The sequence below is a fragment of the Homarus americanus genome, unplaced genomic scaffold, assembly GCF_018991925.1.
Source record: "Homarus americanus isolate GMGI-L3 unplaced genomic scaffold, GMGI_Hamer_2.0 scaffold48406, whole genome shotgun sequence".
In the NCBI taxonomy this organism is placed as follows: Eukaryota; Metazoa; Arthropoda; class Malacostraca; order Decapoda; family Nephropidae; genus Homarus; species Homarus americanus.
The window spans coordinates 4,872,123-4,894,432 of NW_024753828.1; the positions used below are offsets into that span (position 1 = coordinate 4,872,123).

At 38.5% G+C, this 22,310-nt stretch overlaps 1 protein-coding gene across 1 annotated transcript; it reads left to right on the top strand.

The window, feature by feature from the left end:
- The first annotated feature begins 16 nt into the window (after nt 1–16).
- Nucleotides 17–5,648, top strand: LOC121855555 (putative nuclease HARBI1). The gene is made up of 3 exons (XM_042350554.1): nt 17–53; nt 3,723–3,930; nt 4,564–5,648. Exons 2-3 carry the CDS (start codon nt 3,732–3,734, stop codon nt 5,415–5,417), a joined length of 1,053 nt encoding a protein of 350 aa, XP_042206488.1. The 5' UTR covers nt 17–53; nt 3,723–3,731; the 3' UTR covers nt 5,418–5,648.
- The last annotated feature ends 16,662 nt before the right edge of the window (nt 5,649–22,310 follow it).

The following is a 22,310-nucleotide window of genomic DNA, read 5'->3' on the forward strand; positions in this document are numbered from 1 at the left end:
CAGAACTGATCAAAATACAAGTTTATTATTGTTTACATCAGCAGGACCTTAAGGTAACGTTAATAGTATTGTAATATATTGGTAAAACTTCGTAATAAGAGTGACTCCCCTTATTATTTTGTTAGTTAAGTACAGTGAAGTGTATTTGGTGATCCGGGATAATATCTACAAGTTTTGTCGTTGAAGTTATACTGTAGTAGTGTATTGTACACTTAAAGCTCTTCGTCCCGGACCCTTGGTCATTTAACTAGACGTGGAAATGGTACAACACATCTGTAATACTAATAATTTGTGACAAATATTCTCAAATAGATATGCTAGGCCTCACCATTTCCTCTAATATGTCATGGATGCCACACATCCACAACATTGCTAAAGCTGCCTCCCGAAAACTGGGAATGCTGTACAGGTGCCGTAGCTACTATACTCACGAGCAGTTGCTTCAAGTTTATAAGGGATTCATTCTTGGAGTACTGCTCTCATATCTGGGGTGGCTCCTCTTCTGTTCAACTGTTAGATAGGGTGGAATCAAAGGCATTTCGTCTTTTTAACTCTCCTCCTTTAGTTGATAATCTTTCTTCCCTTTTTCTCTTCGCCGCAATGTTGCTTCACTCTCTCTCTCTCTTTTACAGTTACTTTAATGGGCAATGTTCGGTGGATTTGGCATCCTGTGTACCGCCGGCAAGGCCGTGGGCTCGTAACACTCGTCTTGCCCTTGATGCCCACCGTTTCTCTGTGGATGTCGTTCACACTAGAATAACCCATTACAGTACATCCTTCTTTCCTCGCACAGCCAAACTTTGGAATGCTCTGCCTTCTCCTGTGTTTCCATATTCATACAATCTGTCTTATTTCAAATCTGTCTCACTTAAAAAAGCTGGTTTTCTGGCATCTTTGTGGTGTAGATTAATGTAATCCTTTTATCTTCTATTTTTAATTTCTTTTTACTCTTATTTTTTTGCCCCCTAGGCCCCGTTGTGGGTTGATGACCTGTGCCTGGGTGGGCTATTCCCCGCAAAAAATGAAAAAAAGTATGCTTGTACTGAATGAAGGTTAATGTTGATACCTGCCTTTGAGATATTTGTTTTGGTGTTTATTTACTTACTCTATTTTCGTCAGTGAGTACTGATATGATAATCATCTCTTGTGCAAATGCTTCGTTTGGTAGATATTTAGGTGTCCTAAGGTACTCGCTACTTTGTCTTCTCGGCGGTAATGTGGTTTTATGTTAAGAGGTTGGGTTAGGTCAGGTTGGGTTTAAAAAAAACTATGAGTGTCCTCTGTAGAATGGTTTTATGTTAAGGTAAGAATGAGGTTAGATTGGGTTGGGTTAAAAAAGAAATTGCACAAACTATGACATTGTCCTCTATAAAACACTGAAATTATGGTGTTTTTATAATTGTTTGCTGTGCTAAAGTGCTGGTGGGTCAATCGTCAATAATTACCTGAATGATTCTTTACTAAGTAAATTCAAATAAAATTAATCAAAGTGTTTGATTTTACACAAGTCACTCATTGTTTGAAAAAAGTTTAAAGAGGGTATGTGGCTGCCTTAGTTCTCAATATGTTTCCAGGACTAAAAACAGTATTTTATCTTTCATATGTTTTGTGTAGTGGCTACAGGTACGGCAGCCTGGGTCCGGACAAAACCCCCTTGGGTTGGGTTCGGTTTGTTCAAGGGGGTTTTGTCCTACGCTCATGGCAGCCATATTAACAGAGTGTGTTAATGGTCAGCTTGGGTTATAGGGTAGGGGAGGTGGTATTGCGGTTTCACTGCAAAGATTGTTGAAAGGGAGTGGGGGTGGTAACTCAAAATTATTCATTGCCGACAGAAATTAAGGTCAAATGAATTAAACCAACTCCCACTGGAAAATCGTAGATTCTGGTAAAAAACCAGCTTGGTATTGAAACTGCAATGTTAGTGTTTCAGTTTGGTAAGGTTAGGTTATGCTAGGTTAAGTTAGTTTAGATTACTCAGAAGGCCATCTTGGTAACTATCATTATATAGTCTACCCACCACGCATGTACATTAGGCTGCCATACTAATAGACTTCGACGTCTCACATATGACTGCTGTACAGGTATACAGGTACTTATATCCTGTGCCCATTTTTGGATGGGATCTGAATGAGAATGATGATTTTGATTCTCCTTTGATGATTGAAAACAAGTTAATGTAATTCTTTAGACAACCAACTCGTGAGAAGAAGCAACTTAAGAAAAAATTTCTATAGAAGAAAGGTGGTGGTTATTTGTCCAATCACGGACCCATATTATTTCCACTATTTGTCTAGGATTCATTCTGATTGATCAAGGCTGATGATGCTGATTCTAGATTACTGAATTCAGTCACTTGCAAACCTAACCTAACTTAACCTAACCATATTTGCAAGTGACTGACTTTAATAATCTAGGTCATCAGCATCAGCCATGATTAATCACAATGAATGCCGGACAAATAGCAGAAGTAAATAAAAGTCTGTATCCAGACAAAGAACAACTTAATAGAAGAAAACCTTCTTACCTTTTAAATACAAGTATAAATAATAACACTTGGAGGAATTGCAGTTTTCCTACTTTTGTTTTTTCTCTTGTTTATGTTAAGAGTAAATAGGGTCCTTGTACACTTGGATGATGACATATTCGGGCTTCTCCTTCTATTGACAACAAGCCAAGTTAAAACCCTAACCAACTTACCTAACCTTAAATAATGCATTTCCAAAGTCACTGATCTAATAATACAAAAATTGCTGTAAATCCTTGTTGGTACAGTACAGAATACAAAAAAACAAATTCTATATTATTTGCTGGTGTTTTGTGTTATATGGACTGGAAATGTATTGATGTTTATATAACATTTGTTTCGTGGCAACATTCACATAACCAAATGAACATGGCGTTTGATGAAGGCACTGCACTGATACAGATGTGTGATCAGGATGAAAAAATCAGAACAAGAAAAGTATGAAAGTTGCAGTTTCTCCATTTTATTTTTTAGGTAAGAGAAGTTTTCTTCAATATAAAATAGTCCTACAGTTGCTCCTTCTGATGGGTCAGTTGTCTAAACTCTAAAGTATGACCAGAAGCCAAACAATTACTAAACTGTGTCTGGATTTTGCAACAGTTCCTTCAAATATTACAGTTCAGCGAAGATTTGTCATCATTCATTGGAACAGCATAACAGTGTAGGTAGCTAGTGTCCAAATACTGTAGATGTATACTGTAAAGAATCACATATGGTTTTGTATTCTATTACAGTATATGTTACAGGGTACTTGATACATTTCTTCCATATTAAGTATGCGGTACAGTGTTGTACTATGAAACTGAAAGGGACTGTGACCACTGTTAACATCTTTGTACAGTACAGTAGTTACTGGTACATCTCCACTGTAGACAAATTATTGTTTACAGTAGAGCTTAGCAAGTTCAATTAATTAATTTCTCGGGAGAATAAAGGCTTGATACACTACATACACAGTATCTAGTATGTATATTAAGGAAAGGGCACAATAATTCAACTACCGGTACATTTTTAGCACCTGTACTTTGAGCATTATTTTGCAAAGTAAAGCAATGTAAATGTTTTATTTAATTGTAAGGGTAGGCCAGGGTCACACAAGGGACAGCTATTGTCTAGTGCATCATGAGAATTAAAAACTTTTAAGAAGCTTGGAATATCGTAGAGGATACATTCCATCATAAAATTTACTATTTCCCAGGTTTCTAAAATGGCCCACTATTTATGGGCTCTGGATGCCATTGACGATATTGATAGAGTACGTATCCCACGTAGGATTGTGGTCGACAGAAGGGATTACTTTCAGTCAATGAACGATGAGGAATTTCTGAAAAATTTCCACTTATCCAAATGGAGTGTACAAGAAGTGTTGAGAGAGATTCACCTGCCTCTTTCCAATGACAGAAGAGGTAAGGTGTGGGTATGGAGGTCATCAATTTGCTAATACGGTACAGTATAAATATTGATCAATAGAAAAACTAATGTCATGGGTAAAAAAAAAAAAAAAAAAAAAACATTAACTGTATACAGTAATCAATAATAAAAATATTCTCACTAAAAGTATAGCTACTAGACCTTTATACAAGATTTGTGTTGCATGTACAGATATACTGTATTCTACTGTACTGTATTCTTTTGTACTGTACTGTATTGTTCTGTACTGTACTGTACTGTATCTGTATCTGTAATTATTTTCTACTCTTAATAATGTACAGTAATTTTAATGTTACTATTTTAAGAATTGTTTTAGTGTTAATTTTGAAGTAGCAGTGTGCAGGCTGTTGTGTTAAGCTTGATATCATAGTTGAATGAGGGAGTGTTGTATGTGATAATGGAGTGAGCTCAGATGACTGTACTGTACTGTACTGTACTGGTGTGTACAGTACTGTACTGTACAGCATATTGACATTGTTTATGACCACATGCATGAAATGCTAGTGTATTATATATATGGCTGGTTAGAGGTAATAAGATAAAATATTAAATATAAAAGCAATTACTGTACCGTATTTTATGAATTACTGTAATTTTTATTTTTACAGGCTGTCCGGTGCCACCTGTTATGCAAACACTGATCACACTTCATTGGCTAGCCACTAAAAATTTACAGAGTTCAGTTGCAAAAATGTTTGATGTTTCACAATCATTTGTTAGTTCATGTATATCCACAACATTACAAGCAATTGCTAATTTGCTTGAGTTGTACATATACTTCCCTGGAAAAGAAGATCTTCCAGTCATCAGCGAAGAGTTTTCCTCCATAGCAAACTTTCCGGGTGTTATGGGTGCCATCAACTGCACATACATCCCCTTAATGAAACCTAGTGGCCTTCAACTAAAGAAGTTCTGGTGCATGAAAGGATTTTATGCTTACTGTGTTCAAGCCATTTGTGGTCCAAACCTCAAATTCTTTGACTTGGTACCATATTGTCCTGGTGGTTTTGGAAAAAACAGAATATTTTATAACAGCAATATTTGCAAGCACCTGGAGGAGAATAGATGTAAATATCCTGGGCATTTGTTAGGCAACTCAGATTATCCTAATCTTCCATACCTCCTAACTCCTCTCCCAAATGCATGCAACCACAGCGAGTTAAAGTATAATCAGTCTCATGCAGAAACAAAACGCTGCATTCAGAAAGCATTTGTGATGTGGAAGAGAAGGTTCAGACGGCTGACTGTCCCCTTTAAAACCAACCTTGACACTGTTGTAAAATCTATCTGTGTTACTGCTGTTCTGCATAACATTGCCATACAGCACCAAGATCCACTTCCTGCAAGTGATGATATTCATGAAGAGGAGGAGAATGGTAATGTAGAAGATGTAAATGAAAAAGCCAGACTCATATTAGAGGGAAGGTTGAAGAGGTCTGATATAATTCAGCACACCTTTTAATGATGAGTTTTGTTTTTAGTTTGAAATTGACAGTCATCACCAGTTTGCAGCAAGGTTTTATCTGCCTGTTTCTTATTAATTGTAGTTATCATTGAGGAAGATGTCCAGCTTCAACCACAGTGTGCAGCAGATATTCTGCAGTCATCTCAGGTCAAAACAGTGATTACTGTATAGGGATTGTGAATATGACTGTCATTGGGTAGTTGAATTAACAAATGTACCTACAGTATTTCTGTATCATATATATATATATATATATATATATATATATATATATATATATATATATATATATATATATATATATATATATATATATATATATATATATATATATATAGTCACTTCATTTTTCATAATTTCATTAAATCATATGCTGTATTATTTAGTAAATTTATATTTATTTGTCCTTACATCAATCACATACAAAATTAATGATCTGCTTTAACGAGAAAGTTTTTTGGAGAGCTAGAACATGGGGGAGGTAAGAGGGAATATTTGTAAGCAGAGGCACACTCAGGCAGGGGTCACAGGCTCCACCCCTCCTTTTTGTTCAGCTACCTTCTTGGCTTACATAAACCTTCTTAAGTGAAGAGGTAGAAAAATGCTGGACAGGTTGTACCATTTTAACAAATTTCTGGATATGCCTCATTTAGTAAGGACCAGGTAAGATGAGTGGTAGAGAAGGCAGTCATAAGACAAGTTGATGGCCAGAGCTGGAGAGTGTTGGAGAAGACTTGAGCTCATCATATGGTGAGGTAACTAAGAGGGTGATGAAAGGTTGATGTAGAATGGAATGAAAGAGTAAGAAAATCTTCAGACTTTTAATGAAAGAAATAACAGCATTGATGAACATATGAGGGTGAGTGTGGGGGGTCAGTCGAAGAACAAGGTGGGGGTCATTAGGAGAACAAGGTGGGGTGAGTGTGGGGGAGAACAAGGTGGGGTGAGGTGGGGGGAGAACAAGGTGGGGTGAGTGTGGGGTCAGTAGGAGAACAAGGTGTGGAGTGGGGGGTCAGTAGGAGAACAAGGTGGGGGGTGAGTGGGGGTAGGAGAACAAGGTGGGGTGAGTGGGGGGTCAGTAGGAGAACAAGGTGGGGGTGAGTGTGGGGGTCAGTAGGAGAACAAGGTGGGTGAGTGTGGGGTCAGTAGAACAAGAAGGTGGGGGTGTGGGGTCAGTAGAATAAGGTGGGGTGAGTGTGGGGGTCAGTAGAACAAGGTGGGGTGAGTGAGGGGGTCAGTAGAACAAGAAGGTGGGGTGAGTGTGGGGGTCAGTCTGAGGGCACCACATGACCTTCGTCTCCCCTGCCTTCGTCCCCACACTTCTCAAGTGACGTCATCAGCTAACGTCACCAGCTTTTCTCAGCATAAATTACTATTTTTCTTATTTCTTTCCATTAATTACCTACGCATGTTGAAATGGGGATACACTAAGTGCTCACACATACAGTAAGATGGTATTAACGATTTCCATTGTTTGCTTGGTCAAAATGCACGACTCGACTAACATTGCTTTAAATATGAAAACGACACATTTAAAGTTGGCAGTACTGTATTGGTGTACTAAGAGTATTTGACGTTTTTAGGTTTAGTTCCAACTTTCCGCTAACAAAGGATTGTAAATAGCACCAATAAGCCAGTCCGTCAGAGTCAGTCCGCCATTTAGGCATTTATGGGTAGAGGTGAGAGATGTTATGTCTACTGGTGCACAGTAAGTCTGCCAGGGGAAGCAGCAAACCAGACCATCGATGACCTCAATGGTGAGACAGCAGCAAGTAGGTCTCCCGGCACCGATAACTTGTTCCAGTGTTTATGGAACCAACACTATTTTTTTTTCATTATTTTCAGAAACAACAACACAGGTCCACTTACGTACATACACAACTATCAGTGTAGGAACAGGTAAGGTACAAACACAGAACAGCGATAGGTGTAATTACAGGTACATATTTAAATACAGAAAGGTTGTACTGTATAAGAATAGTTAGTTACATACACAGGAAGGCATACATGGACAAGTACAGGTGTTGTTTTACTACAAATAAATATATATAAATAAAATATGTACAAGCACCATAGATGAATAGTGTACACCACACCTCGCTGGTCATGAGCCGACTCTATTTGAGGAGTTTGTTGTAATGCTCACCTTCGTCCCTGTGGAACCAGTCGTCTATCTTGACATATTTTCACCTTGACTTAAATTAATTTTGAATATTGGCGGTATCCAAGACACCTAACCTACTTAATCTCCCCCGACTGTGGCTCGTGTAAGAAAGACTCCCATTGTTCTTGAAAATCTTGTTCAAGTTCGTGAGTCAATATTAAAGTGAATATAGCCGATGGTAAGGTAAAATAGGATATCATATTAAAAACAAAATCCCTGTTGATGTGAGTCAGTGATCCGCGGCGACAAAGGAGGCGGATGTTGCCTAGGTGTCACAATAGTACAATAATTTGCACTCCTCCCCCCTCCCTCCCCCACTTCATACGAGACGACAGAACTAGCTTTGTATATATGACTTGGTTAAAAATATTTATCCTTGTCTAGCTTTGTATAATTATGATATATAGATGTACATATTCCACTTAATTTTTATGTCCAAAATTCAGGAATTTATATATATTTTGGTTGGCTTAGGTGAATAATAAGTGGGGAGTGCATAGTATTAAATACTTCAACGATCAATTAGTGAGCTGCTGCTGCTATTATGAAGTCTTATATTTTGCTAAGCAAGCCAGTCAGTCACTAGGTTTGTGTTAGTAATCAGTTAGTAATCAACTAGTTACTGCTACTGTGACGTCATCTATCCCCATACAGAGCTAGCCAATCATTCGGGTGTTGGTATAGTGCAGGGGGAAGGGGGAGAGGTGTAGGTGGTGAGGGAGGAAAGGAAGGGACATAAATAAAATAAAATAAAAAAGAGGGTGGAGTGGGGGTGAGGAGAAGGAAAGAGGCACAGCAGCGAGAGAAGGTAAGGAGGGCGGGAGGGAGGGAATGAAGGGAGTGTAAGGTGACCTGAGGGAGGGAGGGAAGGAGTGGGCGGTGAAGGTTACTGTCTCAATAACCCCCACCCCCCTCCCCACAGCACGGCTCTGGGCAAGATTCACAAAGGTTTCTACCATGAAATATTCCTAACCTAACCTACCATGAAATATTCCTAACCTACCATGAAATATTCCTTACCTAACGTACCATGAAATATTCCTAACCTAACCTACCATGAAATATTCCTTACCTAACGTACCATGAAATATTCCTTACCTAACGTACCATGAAATATTCCTAACCTAACCTAACCTACCATGAAATATTCCTAACCTAACCTACCATGAAATATTCCTAACCTAACCTACCATGAAATATTCCTAACCTAACCTACCATGAATTATTCCTAACCTAACCTACCATGAAATATTCCTAACCTAACCTACCATGAAATATTCCTAACCTAACCTACCATGAAATATTCCTAACCTAACCTACCATGAAATATTCCTAACCTAACCTAACCTACCATGAAATATTCCTAACCTAACCTACCATGAATTATTCCTAACCTAACCTACCATGAAATATTCCTAACCTAACCTACCATGAATTATTCCTAACCTACCATGAATTATTCCTAACCTAACCTACCATGAAATATTCCTAACCTAACGTACCATGAAATATTCCTAACCTAACCTACCATGAATTATTCCTTGAAATTGATGATGCAAGAAAGTAACTGGTTGACTTAAGATAATTAAGATAAAACAAAAATAAAGGACCACATAAAGATTAGCCACCCCAGCTTGTTCTACCTGATGATTATACACCTTAACCTAACCTAACCCTTCCTGGTAGCATTTGGGCGTTTAATTTCATCAGCTGAAATAAACTGGGGGTGTCTAATCTTCACGTGATCCAAAATCGAATCCCAATTGCATTAAAACTCTAACCTTGACTAGATACGTTCATTTAATACCTCACTACTGCTGTTAAATGTAAGTAGCTGTAGTTTTGATTGTCTCAGCAAGATTTTATATATTTTCTGTTTTAGCTTACTTTTACTTTACTTGTTTTAAGTTACTTTACTTGTTTAAACTTACTTTACTTATTTTTACTTAAATCTTCAGTCACGAGAAGTTCATCATACGAACCTCGGTCAATCTGGATTTTCTAAAGTTAATATTAAAATGTTTCTCATAAATGGGTGATGCAAGAACGTATATAACTGGTGATGCAAGAACGTATATAACTGGTAATGCAAGAACGTATATAACTGGTGATGTGAGAACGTATCTAACTGGTAATGCAAGAACGTATATAACTGGTGATGCAAGAACGTATATAACTGGTAATGCAAGAACGTATATAACTGGTGATGAGAACGTATCTAACTGGTGATGTGAAAACGTATATAACTGGTGATGCAAGAACGTATATAGCTGGTGATGTGAGAACGTATATAACTGGTGATGCAAGAACGTATATAACTGGTGATGCAAGAACGTATATAACTGGCGATGCAAGAACGTATACATACTGGTGATGCAAGAATGTATATAACTGGTGATGCAAAAACGTATATAACTGGTGATGTGAGAACGTATCTAACTGATGTGAGAACGTATCTAACTGATGTGAGAACGTATATAACTGGTGATGTGAGAACGTATCTAACTGGTGATGTGAGACGTATATCTAACTGGTGACGTGAGAACGCATCTAACTGGTGATGTGAGAACGTATCCAACTGGTGATGTGAGAACGTATCTAACTGGTGATGCAAGAACGTATCTAACTGGTGATGCAAGAACGTATCTAACTGGTGATGTCAGAACGTATCTAACTGGTGATGTGAGAATTCATCTAAATGGCTATGTGAGAACGTATCTAACTGGTGATGTGGGAACGTATCTAACTGGTGATGTGAGAACGTATCTAACTTGTGATTTGAAACGTATCTAACTGGTGATGTGAGACGTATCTAACTGGTGATGTGAGAACGTATCTAACTGGTGATGTGGGAACGTATCTAACTGGTGATGTGGGAACGTCTCTAACTTTAACGACTCGTGTGAACGTGTGTCGTGCTGTGCTCTTTGTTCTGACCACTGAGAGAGAGAGAGAGAGAGAGCACACAATGTTCCACGCGTCTAGTTAAAACTTGAGTCATACCCCCGAGAAGAGATGCACCAAGGGAATGAGTGAGATGGGTGGTGGGGTGGGTGGGTGAACGTACAAGGTCGCGGTCATGGCTGTTGAAGATGGCCACGAAGACACGCGCGCACACACACACACACACACACATACACACATAAGATGATTATACATTCTTACCTTACCCAATCTAATGTTAGGCTGGTTATCATTAAGTAAAATAAGCTAGTGTGTTTAATATCCAGGTGATCCGAAATAACAACACGTACTTGTTCATATCCTCAACTTACCTCATAATTATCAACTCACTATACATACTAAGTTGTGTCGAGCACCTGAATTCCTTTTGATATTTTTAACTATTAATATCCATTATAATTATATATTTATTAAAATAAATTATCGGGTGGTTAAAATAAATCTTCAGTTCCGTAAAAAAATATCGTCAGTATAACCCGGAGCAAAAGATATAAAAATACGAAATTAAAGCCGTAAAAATGTTCTTAGCAAAAACAAGGGTGATCAAAATCCGACTATATGCTGCGTCAAGCTTCACTTGTTAAAACATCCCTCACGCGGGAAAATTCATCATCATCCAGGTTAAGAAAGGCGGATATTGAACCAATTAAATACAGTAGAATTCCAGGGATCACACCTTTTAGAAACACAATAGTAAGTAATGTGTGGCGAATATGTGAAACAATAATATGGGTACAAGTGTTGATGCGGGCAGGAGAGTGAGGACACAGTGACCCCTTTCCGCTCACACCAGTAACTAAACCTATGAGTACACCGGTCTGTTGGGTGCTGCACCAAAGTGTACTAAGTTTTAGTCTGGAATCAGAAGAATGGAACACGATTATATATTTTGGAAATAGGAAAAACGTGATTAGCATAATACTGCTATTGGCAGTAATAATAATAATAATGATGACCATGACATCAGTAAGCAGCTGGGATAAGCTAGGTGTGTCACAAGGTCACGCCGTCATCACCAACACCGCCGTGACCTTGTCCTTGTCGTGATGAGTATTCACCGACCTCTGCTAGTTCCTGGAGGAGCTCGAGGGGGGCAGGGAGGGAGGTAGGCAGTCCCAAGGACAAGGTCAAGGGTGAAAGGTAACTTGAGAGAAGGTCAAGGGTGTGCTTAAGTGTTTGAGTGAGCTGTCATAAATTGACCATGATGATGTCATCATACGTGCATGTACATGTTTACTTACTTACTGTGTGTGTGCATGTACACACAGACGCTAAACACAACACACGTGGGCAAAATATGGTTACACAATACACACACACATATGCGCAAAACATGCTCACACACACACACACACACACACACACACACTCTACAAAGATGAACACATTTGCCTATGTGGCTATGTTCCCCCAAATATTTAAAAGATATATGAATTTTGAGTAAATATGTCCTCATATGTTATTTTTTTGTGAATGACTTTATTAATGCTTTCAGTTTTGGATATATATATATATATATATATATATATATATATATATATATATATATATATATATATATATATATATATATATACACGATCGTGTCAAGTGATCAGACTGAACTACTGCTTTCTATTAGTTTAATATTTGTTGAAAAAAGTATTAAAGTTAAGTATTACAAATGACATTGATATATATATATATATATATAAATTTATTTTTTTTGCTTTAAAGTTACAGTAAACGTATTGTTCTGTATATGATACCATTTTATAATGTATAACGCACCAAATGTAGAGATTTCAATAAATATAATAGAAACTAAAAATTTTCTAGGGGAAATATTTAATGTTAATAAATTAACATGAGCAGGTCAGATAAACTCTTCTTAGTGAAACAAAATCAATCACCCACTGTAACGTAAACAATACTATTCAAGTTAACTTTTGGCTTCGGAAAGCTTTCAACAAAAATAAAAGATACCGAATTGGATGCGGTCTACCGTGCAGGTGCTACTTTAGTATGCGGTCTACCGAGCTGGAGTTGTGTCTACCGGGATATTTACACTAACATTCATTAACCTAACGTAACCTAGGTTAGGGTGGGTTAAAATATATTATATTAAGTTAGGTAAGGTTAGGTTAATAGACGCTAGTGTAAATATCACTGTAGACCAACTCCAGCTCGGTAGACCGCCTATAATAGTAGCACCTTTAGGCCTTTAATTTTTACTGTGATAATATTTTATCATTCATTACATTTTTCCAGTGTCTCTCCAAATCCAAAAGGAGTGTGGGGGCTGGTGGGCCGTTAGGAGGAAGTGTTCACACAATTTTCCTCCTAGTGAGTTTTTGGGGGTGGGTGGGAAGGGGTGGTGGTGCATTTCAGAGTTCCAATGGACAAGGTGACTGTGGGAGTTGAAGTATAGGCTGATCGAGAACACCTGTATGAAATACCTGAGAGGACTTAATATGAATTGAGAAAATAAGGAAGTATGGAGATACTTTACCTTTTTACAAGTGTTTTTCTGTGTTGTATTACAGAAGTAAACAATTTTTGGAAGTAACAACGGTAATGTGCTTACCTCTCACAACGGTCTTGGTTTATTCCCGGCCCGGGACATTGTCACCTTACCAAACATCGCTGGTTTCCTCCTGAATTAACATTGGGCGATGGAGATCATAAAGTAACAAATAACATAGTAACCGCCCAAACGGCTAGTAAGATAATAATTCGTGAAATGATAAATAATGAAGGAACGAGGCCGCTACTGACACATCACGACCCTTCATGGGAAACTTGTGTATATTTTCGTGGGTAACAATGATCAACTCCGTAGCTGTGTTCCTCTATATTGTTGTACGGGATCCTCGCTGTTGTTTGTTTTGAACCAGACAGGCAGACACGGAAGCAAGGAAGGGAGTTATTTGAAATCCATTTATGAAGCAGACCACATGGACCAACTACAACTACCCCAAGTGTTAGGTAGTTCAGGTGTTACAGTTGACGTCATCAAACATGGGCAAGTCAACCTGGGGATACACAGGCGACGCGATATTGTATTGGTGAGCGAATTTGAACCTGTGGAAAATTGGTGAATTTTATGTTTGAATTGCCTGCAAATGTTCTGTTGGCTTGTTTACTTACAGATAAATATCTGCAAAGGCTCCACGAACCTAACAATGTTTTGTTTTCGGAAATTTCACAAAAAAAATTTGTTTTAAAACTTAATATGTAAGTTAAGAGTGGACCAAGGGGAAAAAACTTATTTTAATCTACGTTGCTACTTTGCTGTTACTCGGAATCGAGTATGACGAGCTACTCCAACAGCGTGCTTTCTACAAGATAGGCTAGGTTAGGTTAGGTTAGGTTAGGTTAGGTTAGACTAAAGATATCTTTGTAGAACACACGCTATAGTGGCACCGAATTTACTTAAGAAACGGCAAATAAGCTGCAACATCTACGTAATCTGCTTTACGGCAAAAAATAAAACAGGAACGGACCATTCACACCTGTACTGTACGTTGAAGTATGACAGTATTCAGCGGGTCGTTCCTCCTAAAATCATAATGGTTTTTGTCAATTCGCTGAGGTCGCGGAGGCCATGGCCCACTTTCTGTTTCCTGCATTAAGATGATTATTTTAGTGAGAATCTCTTAAGATAAGAAACCATTATTAAGTTCCTGGGTTATTGTTTATATTGCCTTTAAATTGGTCAGGTTTGGTTGATTTAAATTGATTAAATAAGGATAAGTTAGAGATTACGTTACTCGAAGTTGGTTGAGCAAGTTAAAATTGGTTGGTTAGATTTGGTAATATTAGATTAAGTAAATCAACGTTAGCGTGGTCGGTTACATTAGGTTGGTTAGGTTAAGTTACAATAAGTTGATTTCCTTTAGTAATGTTGAGTACTGTACATTAGCCAACATTAGGTTAAGATAAATTAATTTTAGTTGTCAGGTATGGTTAGAATTTTGTCTGGAGGACAGCATGTGAAATTTACTTTGTACATAGAAATTTGACGTGCACACAGACGGATGTTTACAATGTACATATACAAAAGAATAAACTTGTATGCAGTTAAGGTTCTGAATTCCGACTGCTCATTGTTCAGAAGGTCTAACTTACTTAAAGTCATCCTAACAAGGGGTTGTTCGTAAAGTATGCTATTGATCTGATCTTACTGGATGGGTGGCGGCTCACTGCAATGCTTCCCAAAAACTCCTCAGCGGGCAAATTGGTTTTCGCATTATAATCTTTGTTTACCATCCTCTGTAGGCTGTAGGCGCTCGCTTGAGATCTCCCACTTGTCTTCAAAAGTTATGGTCTACAGACTCTAGTGTACTCAATTCCACTGACTGCTGAAAGCAAAATGCCTGGGTGTATTGCCTACGGATGCACAAACTAAGAAGATCAACAGGAAATAAGAAAGGAGTAACTTTCTGTGGGTAAGTTGATTTGGTTTATTAAGGATCGGGGGAAAATGTGGGCGTACAGTATCTATATGAATCATTATATACCTTTCTATTATCGGAGTAATTTGGTATCATAAATATCTCTTAGGATATGTATGGTTATAGAGAGAATTATATGGTATTTTCGTTTCGGTCATCCAGCGAATTTTAGGATTTTAAGTTACCACCGTCCGAGAGAGCTCATGTACAGTTTGTTGGTTAGGTTAGGTTATCTAAATAAAGGGATGATCGAAACTAATTTTACCGAATATATATCGAATAAAACATACTCAAATAAGCAAAATAGAGAATTGGCGAGGAAGTTAGCAGCGCCAACAGATTTAAACTGCCTACAACTCAGTTTTCCTGCAGTTTCACCCTCATGAGTGTACAGTACTGTAGTGTCGACCTGGATTTTATTCTTACTATGCAAATGAATTTTGTTAAGATATGTGAAATTAGGTTGGGTTATTTCAGGTTGTTATAATGTTATTACTGCGCTTAAACAACAAAGGTCTTTGTAAGCGCGTAACAAGATTATTAAATTCACCTCCAACAACTATTCAAAATTATGAGATAGAACTTTATAGTAGTTGAGGTTTGGTTGTGTTTGGTTTAGGCTGGATAGTCAACATTCTTGCCGTTTCATTGAGGTCCTTAATATTTAGTGTTACATTCGTGTATATTTTTTTACGAAGAACAACGTGTAAATAATCGTGAAAGATTGCGGAAATAAGATTCTCTGTAAGTTTTGTGGGAACCCTAAAATGGCCCGAGAATTTAGCCAGTATGACGGAGTGTTGGTACATGTTGAGGGTAAACGTGGCCCTGACCTTCACACACCACAGCTCACAGCTAAAACAAACTTGCCACTGTGTGTGTGTTGTCTGCTTTGGCTTTGTTTATATTTCCTTGTGGGAAGGATAAGGTGATGCTCCTGAACACAAGCTGGTGGATTTATTTCGCCAGGAACATTAAGTGAATTAGTTTAGTTCCCCGCGAGGCACAAACTGGTTTAATTTTGTTTCCGCTGGAACCATCAGGTGCTTTACTGTTTTCTCTCCCCAGAGACAGAGTTGTATTAGTTCAGTCTCCCCAAAAAACTTTAGTTGATTGTTGATAAAGTTTATTGTCTCAGAGACTGCCGACTGATTTAGCTCAGTTTCGTCAGCTGATTAAATTCTCTTCCAGCCAAAAACATTGTTGATTTAGTTGACTTCCACCTGAAGCGTCAACTGATTGTATTATGGCCTCGAAGAAGCTACAGCTAAGACTAATATTTGTCCACACACACACACACACGCACACACACACACACACACACACACACACATATGAACTTTTGTTCCTAACTATAAAAAATCATTACGTTGTTAACAGAAAGAATAATTTTTTATATAATTGTTATCCGACAAAGATCATCTGCTTTCGTTTTCCTTGCAGACAACATTAACGGTGAGAGAGGCTAAGGAACATAACTTTCATCAGACTAGTAGAGGCTATTTCCCACCAACAACAACAACAGTTAATTATTATGGAGGGAAATGCCTAACGATGGCCGGGGCGCAACTGACGCATGTCTTTACCTCAGCGCCTTAACCCAAGGTCACACGAGAAGGTCACACTGGATCATCCTTGACTTATTCCTTCATTTCATGGCTGTTAGCGTAACGTTATGTGAGAACATGATTTTTCTAGGTCGATTTTTAGGGGGTTTGGCTAACCACGGTAACCGATATCTTTCAGGATAGGTTGGCTTGAGAACCTGTCAGGACGCAATATTTCTGCCGTCTCGGTTGTCCACGTGGGAATTCTGTAGGCATAATTGGTGAAGCTAAAATTCATCCAAATTGAACTGTTTTAATATGTTTGTTAGGGTAAGCTAGACCAGGAAACATCCGGGTACACATAGTTTAGGATTATTAATTCACATTGAAATTAGTTATGGGTCGTCTAACCAGAGATATTTTGGTCTGGTTTTGTTAGGAAATGTTTTGGTCTTTGTGAGGTTCGATTATGTTTGGACTAAACTAAACCGGAATGTATTGGTTTGGTACAGCTATGTTCAGTGAGGAATAGTCTTGGTTGTCTTAATTTAGTTTAAAAGGTGTACCTGGTTGTCTAAAGTTGGGCTAAGACTACCGTAATCGTGTCGTAAAGTTTGACTAGGACGCCAGGTTAAATTATAGTGGTAGTAGGCAGCTATCAAACAGGGAGGTACTCCCGCCTGGGAAGATATTGGAAGCATAATGTGTTGTCTAATGGTAGACCCTGCTGCCATATGTGACCAAGTCCCAGGTTGCTGATCTGACTTTCAGCCTCATTTACACACAATTGCAGGGTCTCAATTGTTTCTCATAATAATGACAATACAACATTTATTATACTGTATTTCGTTTTTCACTCTTGATTTTTTTGTTATATTTTCGTTTCTCCACTTTTTTTTTTTTTTTTTTCCGAGGTGCAGTTGGTTCTTCCCCTTCCCGGCCCCGATGTGGGTCTGACCGGTTGGGTTAACCCCCATTAAAAAAGATGTTTGGCTAGAAATCATCCTAGCTGTCTTAGGTCATGCTTGAGTAGGTATAGATTAGTTAGTACTAACAAGTGTTCTTGGCAATGTTAATTTACGTTAGATTAGGAATAATTGTAGTTTAAGTTAAGTTAGGAACCGTCGTGATTATGTTCAGCAAAGATTAGCTCAAGCTGTGTTAGACTAGACAAAAAATGACTTGTCTGTCATTTGTTAGGCTAGGAATAGTTTTGGTTTGGGTTAAGCTAATAATGACCTTGGTTATCGAGACTAGGATCGTCTAGGTTAGGGTGACTCTTGGTAGATTATGTTAGACACGCAGTCCTGATTTGGTTGAATTAGGCTAAAAGTCGTCGTTTAATTAATCAGGATGGGAATCGCGTACTCACATTAAGCTTGGCTACACGAATTGTTCTCGGCATGATAGGAATCAATAGTCAAGGCTAACTTTAGGCTATGAATCGCCCTTGATATAACTTAGGCTGGGAATAGTTCCGGTTTGGTTAGGTTAGTCAAGAAATCGTCCAGGCAGAATTCTTTTGGCCTGATTGAGTTTGGTTTAGTTAGGAATCACCCAGACAGAAATGTGACTTTTTTTTTCTTTGGTGACTCAGGTTGGCGTGAAGTGGTGGGAGTGAGAGGTGTAGCGGGGTATTGTGTGCTGTGGAGTGGAGTGCCGGGAGTGGGTGGAGTGGGTGGAATGGAAGAGTGGAATAATGACACTATTTGTTCCCTCTTGATTATATTGAGGAAATAGTGAGGACAATAAGTGCTAATACACACACTTATGAGAGACAAAAGGACTTGTTTACAGTAGTTAAAAGGGACGATTTAAAACTGTCAATGAACGGTACTGTAGTGGCATGTGCCCTCCAAGATTGCCTCTCATTTTTTCGCGTAATATTTCTCTCCAAAACTGTACGCCAAGTTTTTAAAAATGATTATGCCAAAATCGTCCGCTAAAAGTTTACTAAAATAGGCGCTTAAAGTTATCTGGAGAAGGGAAGAGACTGTCATTTATTCACCAAGAGGCTTGAGAGTGAATGTATGTATCCTGGACAGTAGTTTAATAGATTAGTAAATGAATATTAACCTCCAGCTGAATTTGGGATCATTTGATATATAAGCTTATGAGTTTCAAAGGAGGTATTGTATATAACTTTATTCATTCGTTTCAACAACTGGTCCCTCGTATACCCGAACCACGCCTGCCTCTGTATCCGAACCACGCCTGCCTCTGTATCCGAACCACGTCTGCCTCTGTATCCGAACCACGCCTGCCTCTGTATCCGAACCACGCCTGCCTCTATCCGAACCACGCCTGCTTCTATAACCGAATATACAATAAACAGGAACAGCCAAATCCAACGCGTCTCGTGGACTGATTCTTTTTTCTTTCTAATTTAGGGTTTATGTGGCGAATCTTGAGTCACTTTTTATTTTGACTTCATCTTTATTGGTGACGGAGAGGGGGGAGGCATGACGGCCGTGAATTATCCAGGAGAAACTAACGAGGCGACAGAAACGGAAATTGACTGAAGGATTTCTGAAATTATTACTCGTGACCAAGGAGAAAGTGGAGGAGGAGGGGGCGGGGGGAGGGGGGGAGTCGAACAAAGGATGCCACCTTGAGGAACCATCCATCTGAAAAACAAACAAAAACAAAGACTTGTCTGTGTCATCCATGTAGCCTAGAGACATACACTTATACATACATAGTGAGAGGCTAGTCTGTCATATAATAGTGAGCAAGAGATAGCCTGAGAGATAGATTGTATATTAGAGAGAGAGAGAGGCTTGTCTGCTATCCACGTAATCGAGAGACTGACGGAGAGAGCTAACCTGATAGACAAACAACTAGGCCGGTAGAGCGAGCCATTAATAGCTGAACTAGTAAAATGAAAAGATTAATAGACACGACGAGAGAGAGAGAGACTGGTAAACAGGACGAGAGAGAGATGGAGGAAGATGCACATAAAATAAAACGAAAAAAAGCAAAACAAATAAAGAGAACTCAGACTATTGGCACCACCGCCAGCGCGTCAGTCTTCCTAAGAATGTGATGTGTCCAGACGTTAGCAAGTCATGGTGAAGGTAAAGCACCCACACGACCTCTGTCCCTGTGTCCACGAACAAAGGGAGAGAGAGGGTTGGGATGGGGGGTTCTGTAGATATAAATATATATAAATTACTGCTTATATATATGTTTGGATAGATATAAATTAGTTGCTTAGATATGTTTGGATAGATAAAGTACGAGCTTATTATCCTACCAGCTCAGGTTCCTTCATACTTAACTTTGTACACAGCTGTAGGTCGGCCCTCGTGTATAGGTGGCGGCACCTCTTTTGTCCCTCCCATACTTACCATCAATGCACAGGTTATTCCCCTCATCAGCGCCCACTCCCACCTCTCTTTCATGTCACATTAGGGTGTCTCTTCACTTTCTTTTTTACCGTCGTCTCCAAGGTCAGTATGCTAATGAAATTCATTCTATTATTTCTTTCCGTTCAGTCTCAGCCGTAACATCGCGCCAGTGTTTATCTTGCCACGTCTACTCCGAGCAAATTATGTTGTCCAGATTCATTATTCACTTGTATCTCTTCCTCTCACGCCTTTCCATCTACTTACAAAATACAGTATTATATATATATACTCCAGCCAGCTCATATTACCCAACTAAATCATGCAGATTTTTTCGATTTTCTTAACCATAATATATAAGCTTAGGTTAAATGTGTCTCTTGTCACTTGCTGCCCTTAAGTGAACACGTCTGCTAGAACCTCTACCAGTCTACCACAATGAAAAAGAATGTCTAGTTCCTTTCAAATAATAAAGATGGTTAAGTAATGACTGCAAGTGAGAAGAGGAACAAATTTTCAAAGATCATAACTTAAGTCCAGGATTCTGTTATATTTTTACTTAAATTTACTTAATAACTTGTGAGATCTCAACCGGCTTTACTTACGATTCGACAAAAAAGATGGACCTTCAAAACTTATTATGGTTAAATTTCGCATTAACTGCCTCTGCGAGAACTCGTTATTACCTCAACCTACGACGTGAAGATGAGATGACGGGCGGCAGAAATTCCACCGAAATTGCAAAGAGATTTTACCCCAACCACATCCGTTCTCTGATCCCAGGTATACGGGGAAAATTTTAACCTAGGAATTTATGAGAATCCGGCCACACATGTTTAAAGAATGTAAGTTGTGGACATGGACTTCCCGCGAGTAGGTGTTGGTGAGGAACGGTCATGATCGGAAAGGGTGTGAAACTTTGGCTCTGTCTATAATATGTATAGTTCATGATTACGGAGTGTGTAACAAGTGAAACAAGTCTACGTTTTTCACACGGACGATCTCAAATCATTCTATAAGTAACAATAAGGACAATTCTGGGAGACGTACTAGGCGCCAAAAGCCCTCGTAAACTCACTGTTGACCTGAAATAAAATAAATCAAACTACATACATTGACTGGCGAAAATACTGTGATCAGTTTGAGAATTCCCCACACACTCAGCGTCGAACTGAAAAAAGGTTAAGATGTAAGGAATACTTAGTGCATTTTCTTCATGATTAAGCTAAGATAACAAACTAGAGGCTAACCAGTAAATAATAATAGTAATAGAAAATTCCTTGGACAAGTTATCGACTTCCAAAATACAGTACAGTATACTGTACATTAATGCGGTCGTGAACTAAATAATTTTAAATATATTGTTTAGTTATTGATAATAATGATGTAAATTTTATCAATAAAGATGAACAAAAAATCCTAAAAAGTATCAGGTATCGAAAAATTTAAAATTGTGATTTGTTATCGGTTTTAATAATTATACCAATAAAATGTTTAAACGTGTTTTTAATGACAAAATATAAATTCAGTGTCAGCAGAGTAAATAAAATACTTGGGGAAGTAGTAAGACTTGTTAAGTGGGGATAAACCAGCTTTGGTGTCATGGTGTGTTGTGTCAGCTATGACATCAGTGACGTGAAGGTCTCTCACTCACCCACAGTTCCAGCAGGTGCGGCCTTACCACACTCCTGCGTCCGCTCAACACCCTTTATCCGTCTTAGGTGTGATTACATTACTTACCTTACGTAGGGTTAACATACGTCCGTCCGGTTTTTCTTCTGTTTAGGTCCTGAAATCTCTCTCCGCCTGGACGGGATTTTAGAATGTCTAAAAATGTACGGGATTTTGACCTGCTCGGTTTTTTTTTCTTCCAACCAAAGTAAGTTATGTTTATATAGAACCCCGTAGCTGATATAATCTTGTTTTGCTCACTCCACGCAAAGAGTTACATTGAAATTGACGAATTATAACATTGATTTTTGAGGTTAAGACCCTTGTTCTTATTTATAGATACTCAATAAAGACAACATGTAGTAGGCAGCTATCAAGCAGGGAGGTACTACCGCCTGGGAAGGTATTGGAAGCATAATGTGTTGTCTAATGGTAGACCCTGCTGCTATATGACATCACGACAATTGTGACCAAGTCCCAGGTTGCTGATCTGACTTTCTGCCTCATTTACACCCAATTGTAGGGTTTCAATTGTTTTCTTTACTTTAACAACACAACATAGTGTGTATATCGTTTTTCACTCTTGGATTGTTTTCATCTCTGTATGTGGGTCGGTGACCTGTGCCCGGGTGAGCTAATCCCCATAAAAAATGTAGAACACAATACATTATATACTTTACTGTATACTGACTGTTATGTTGCATTAATTGAAATAGGTTCTAACCCTTTAGAGGGCAGGGGATTCTCTCAGCCGAATAAAA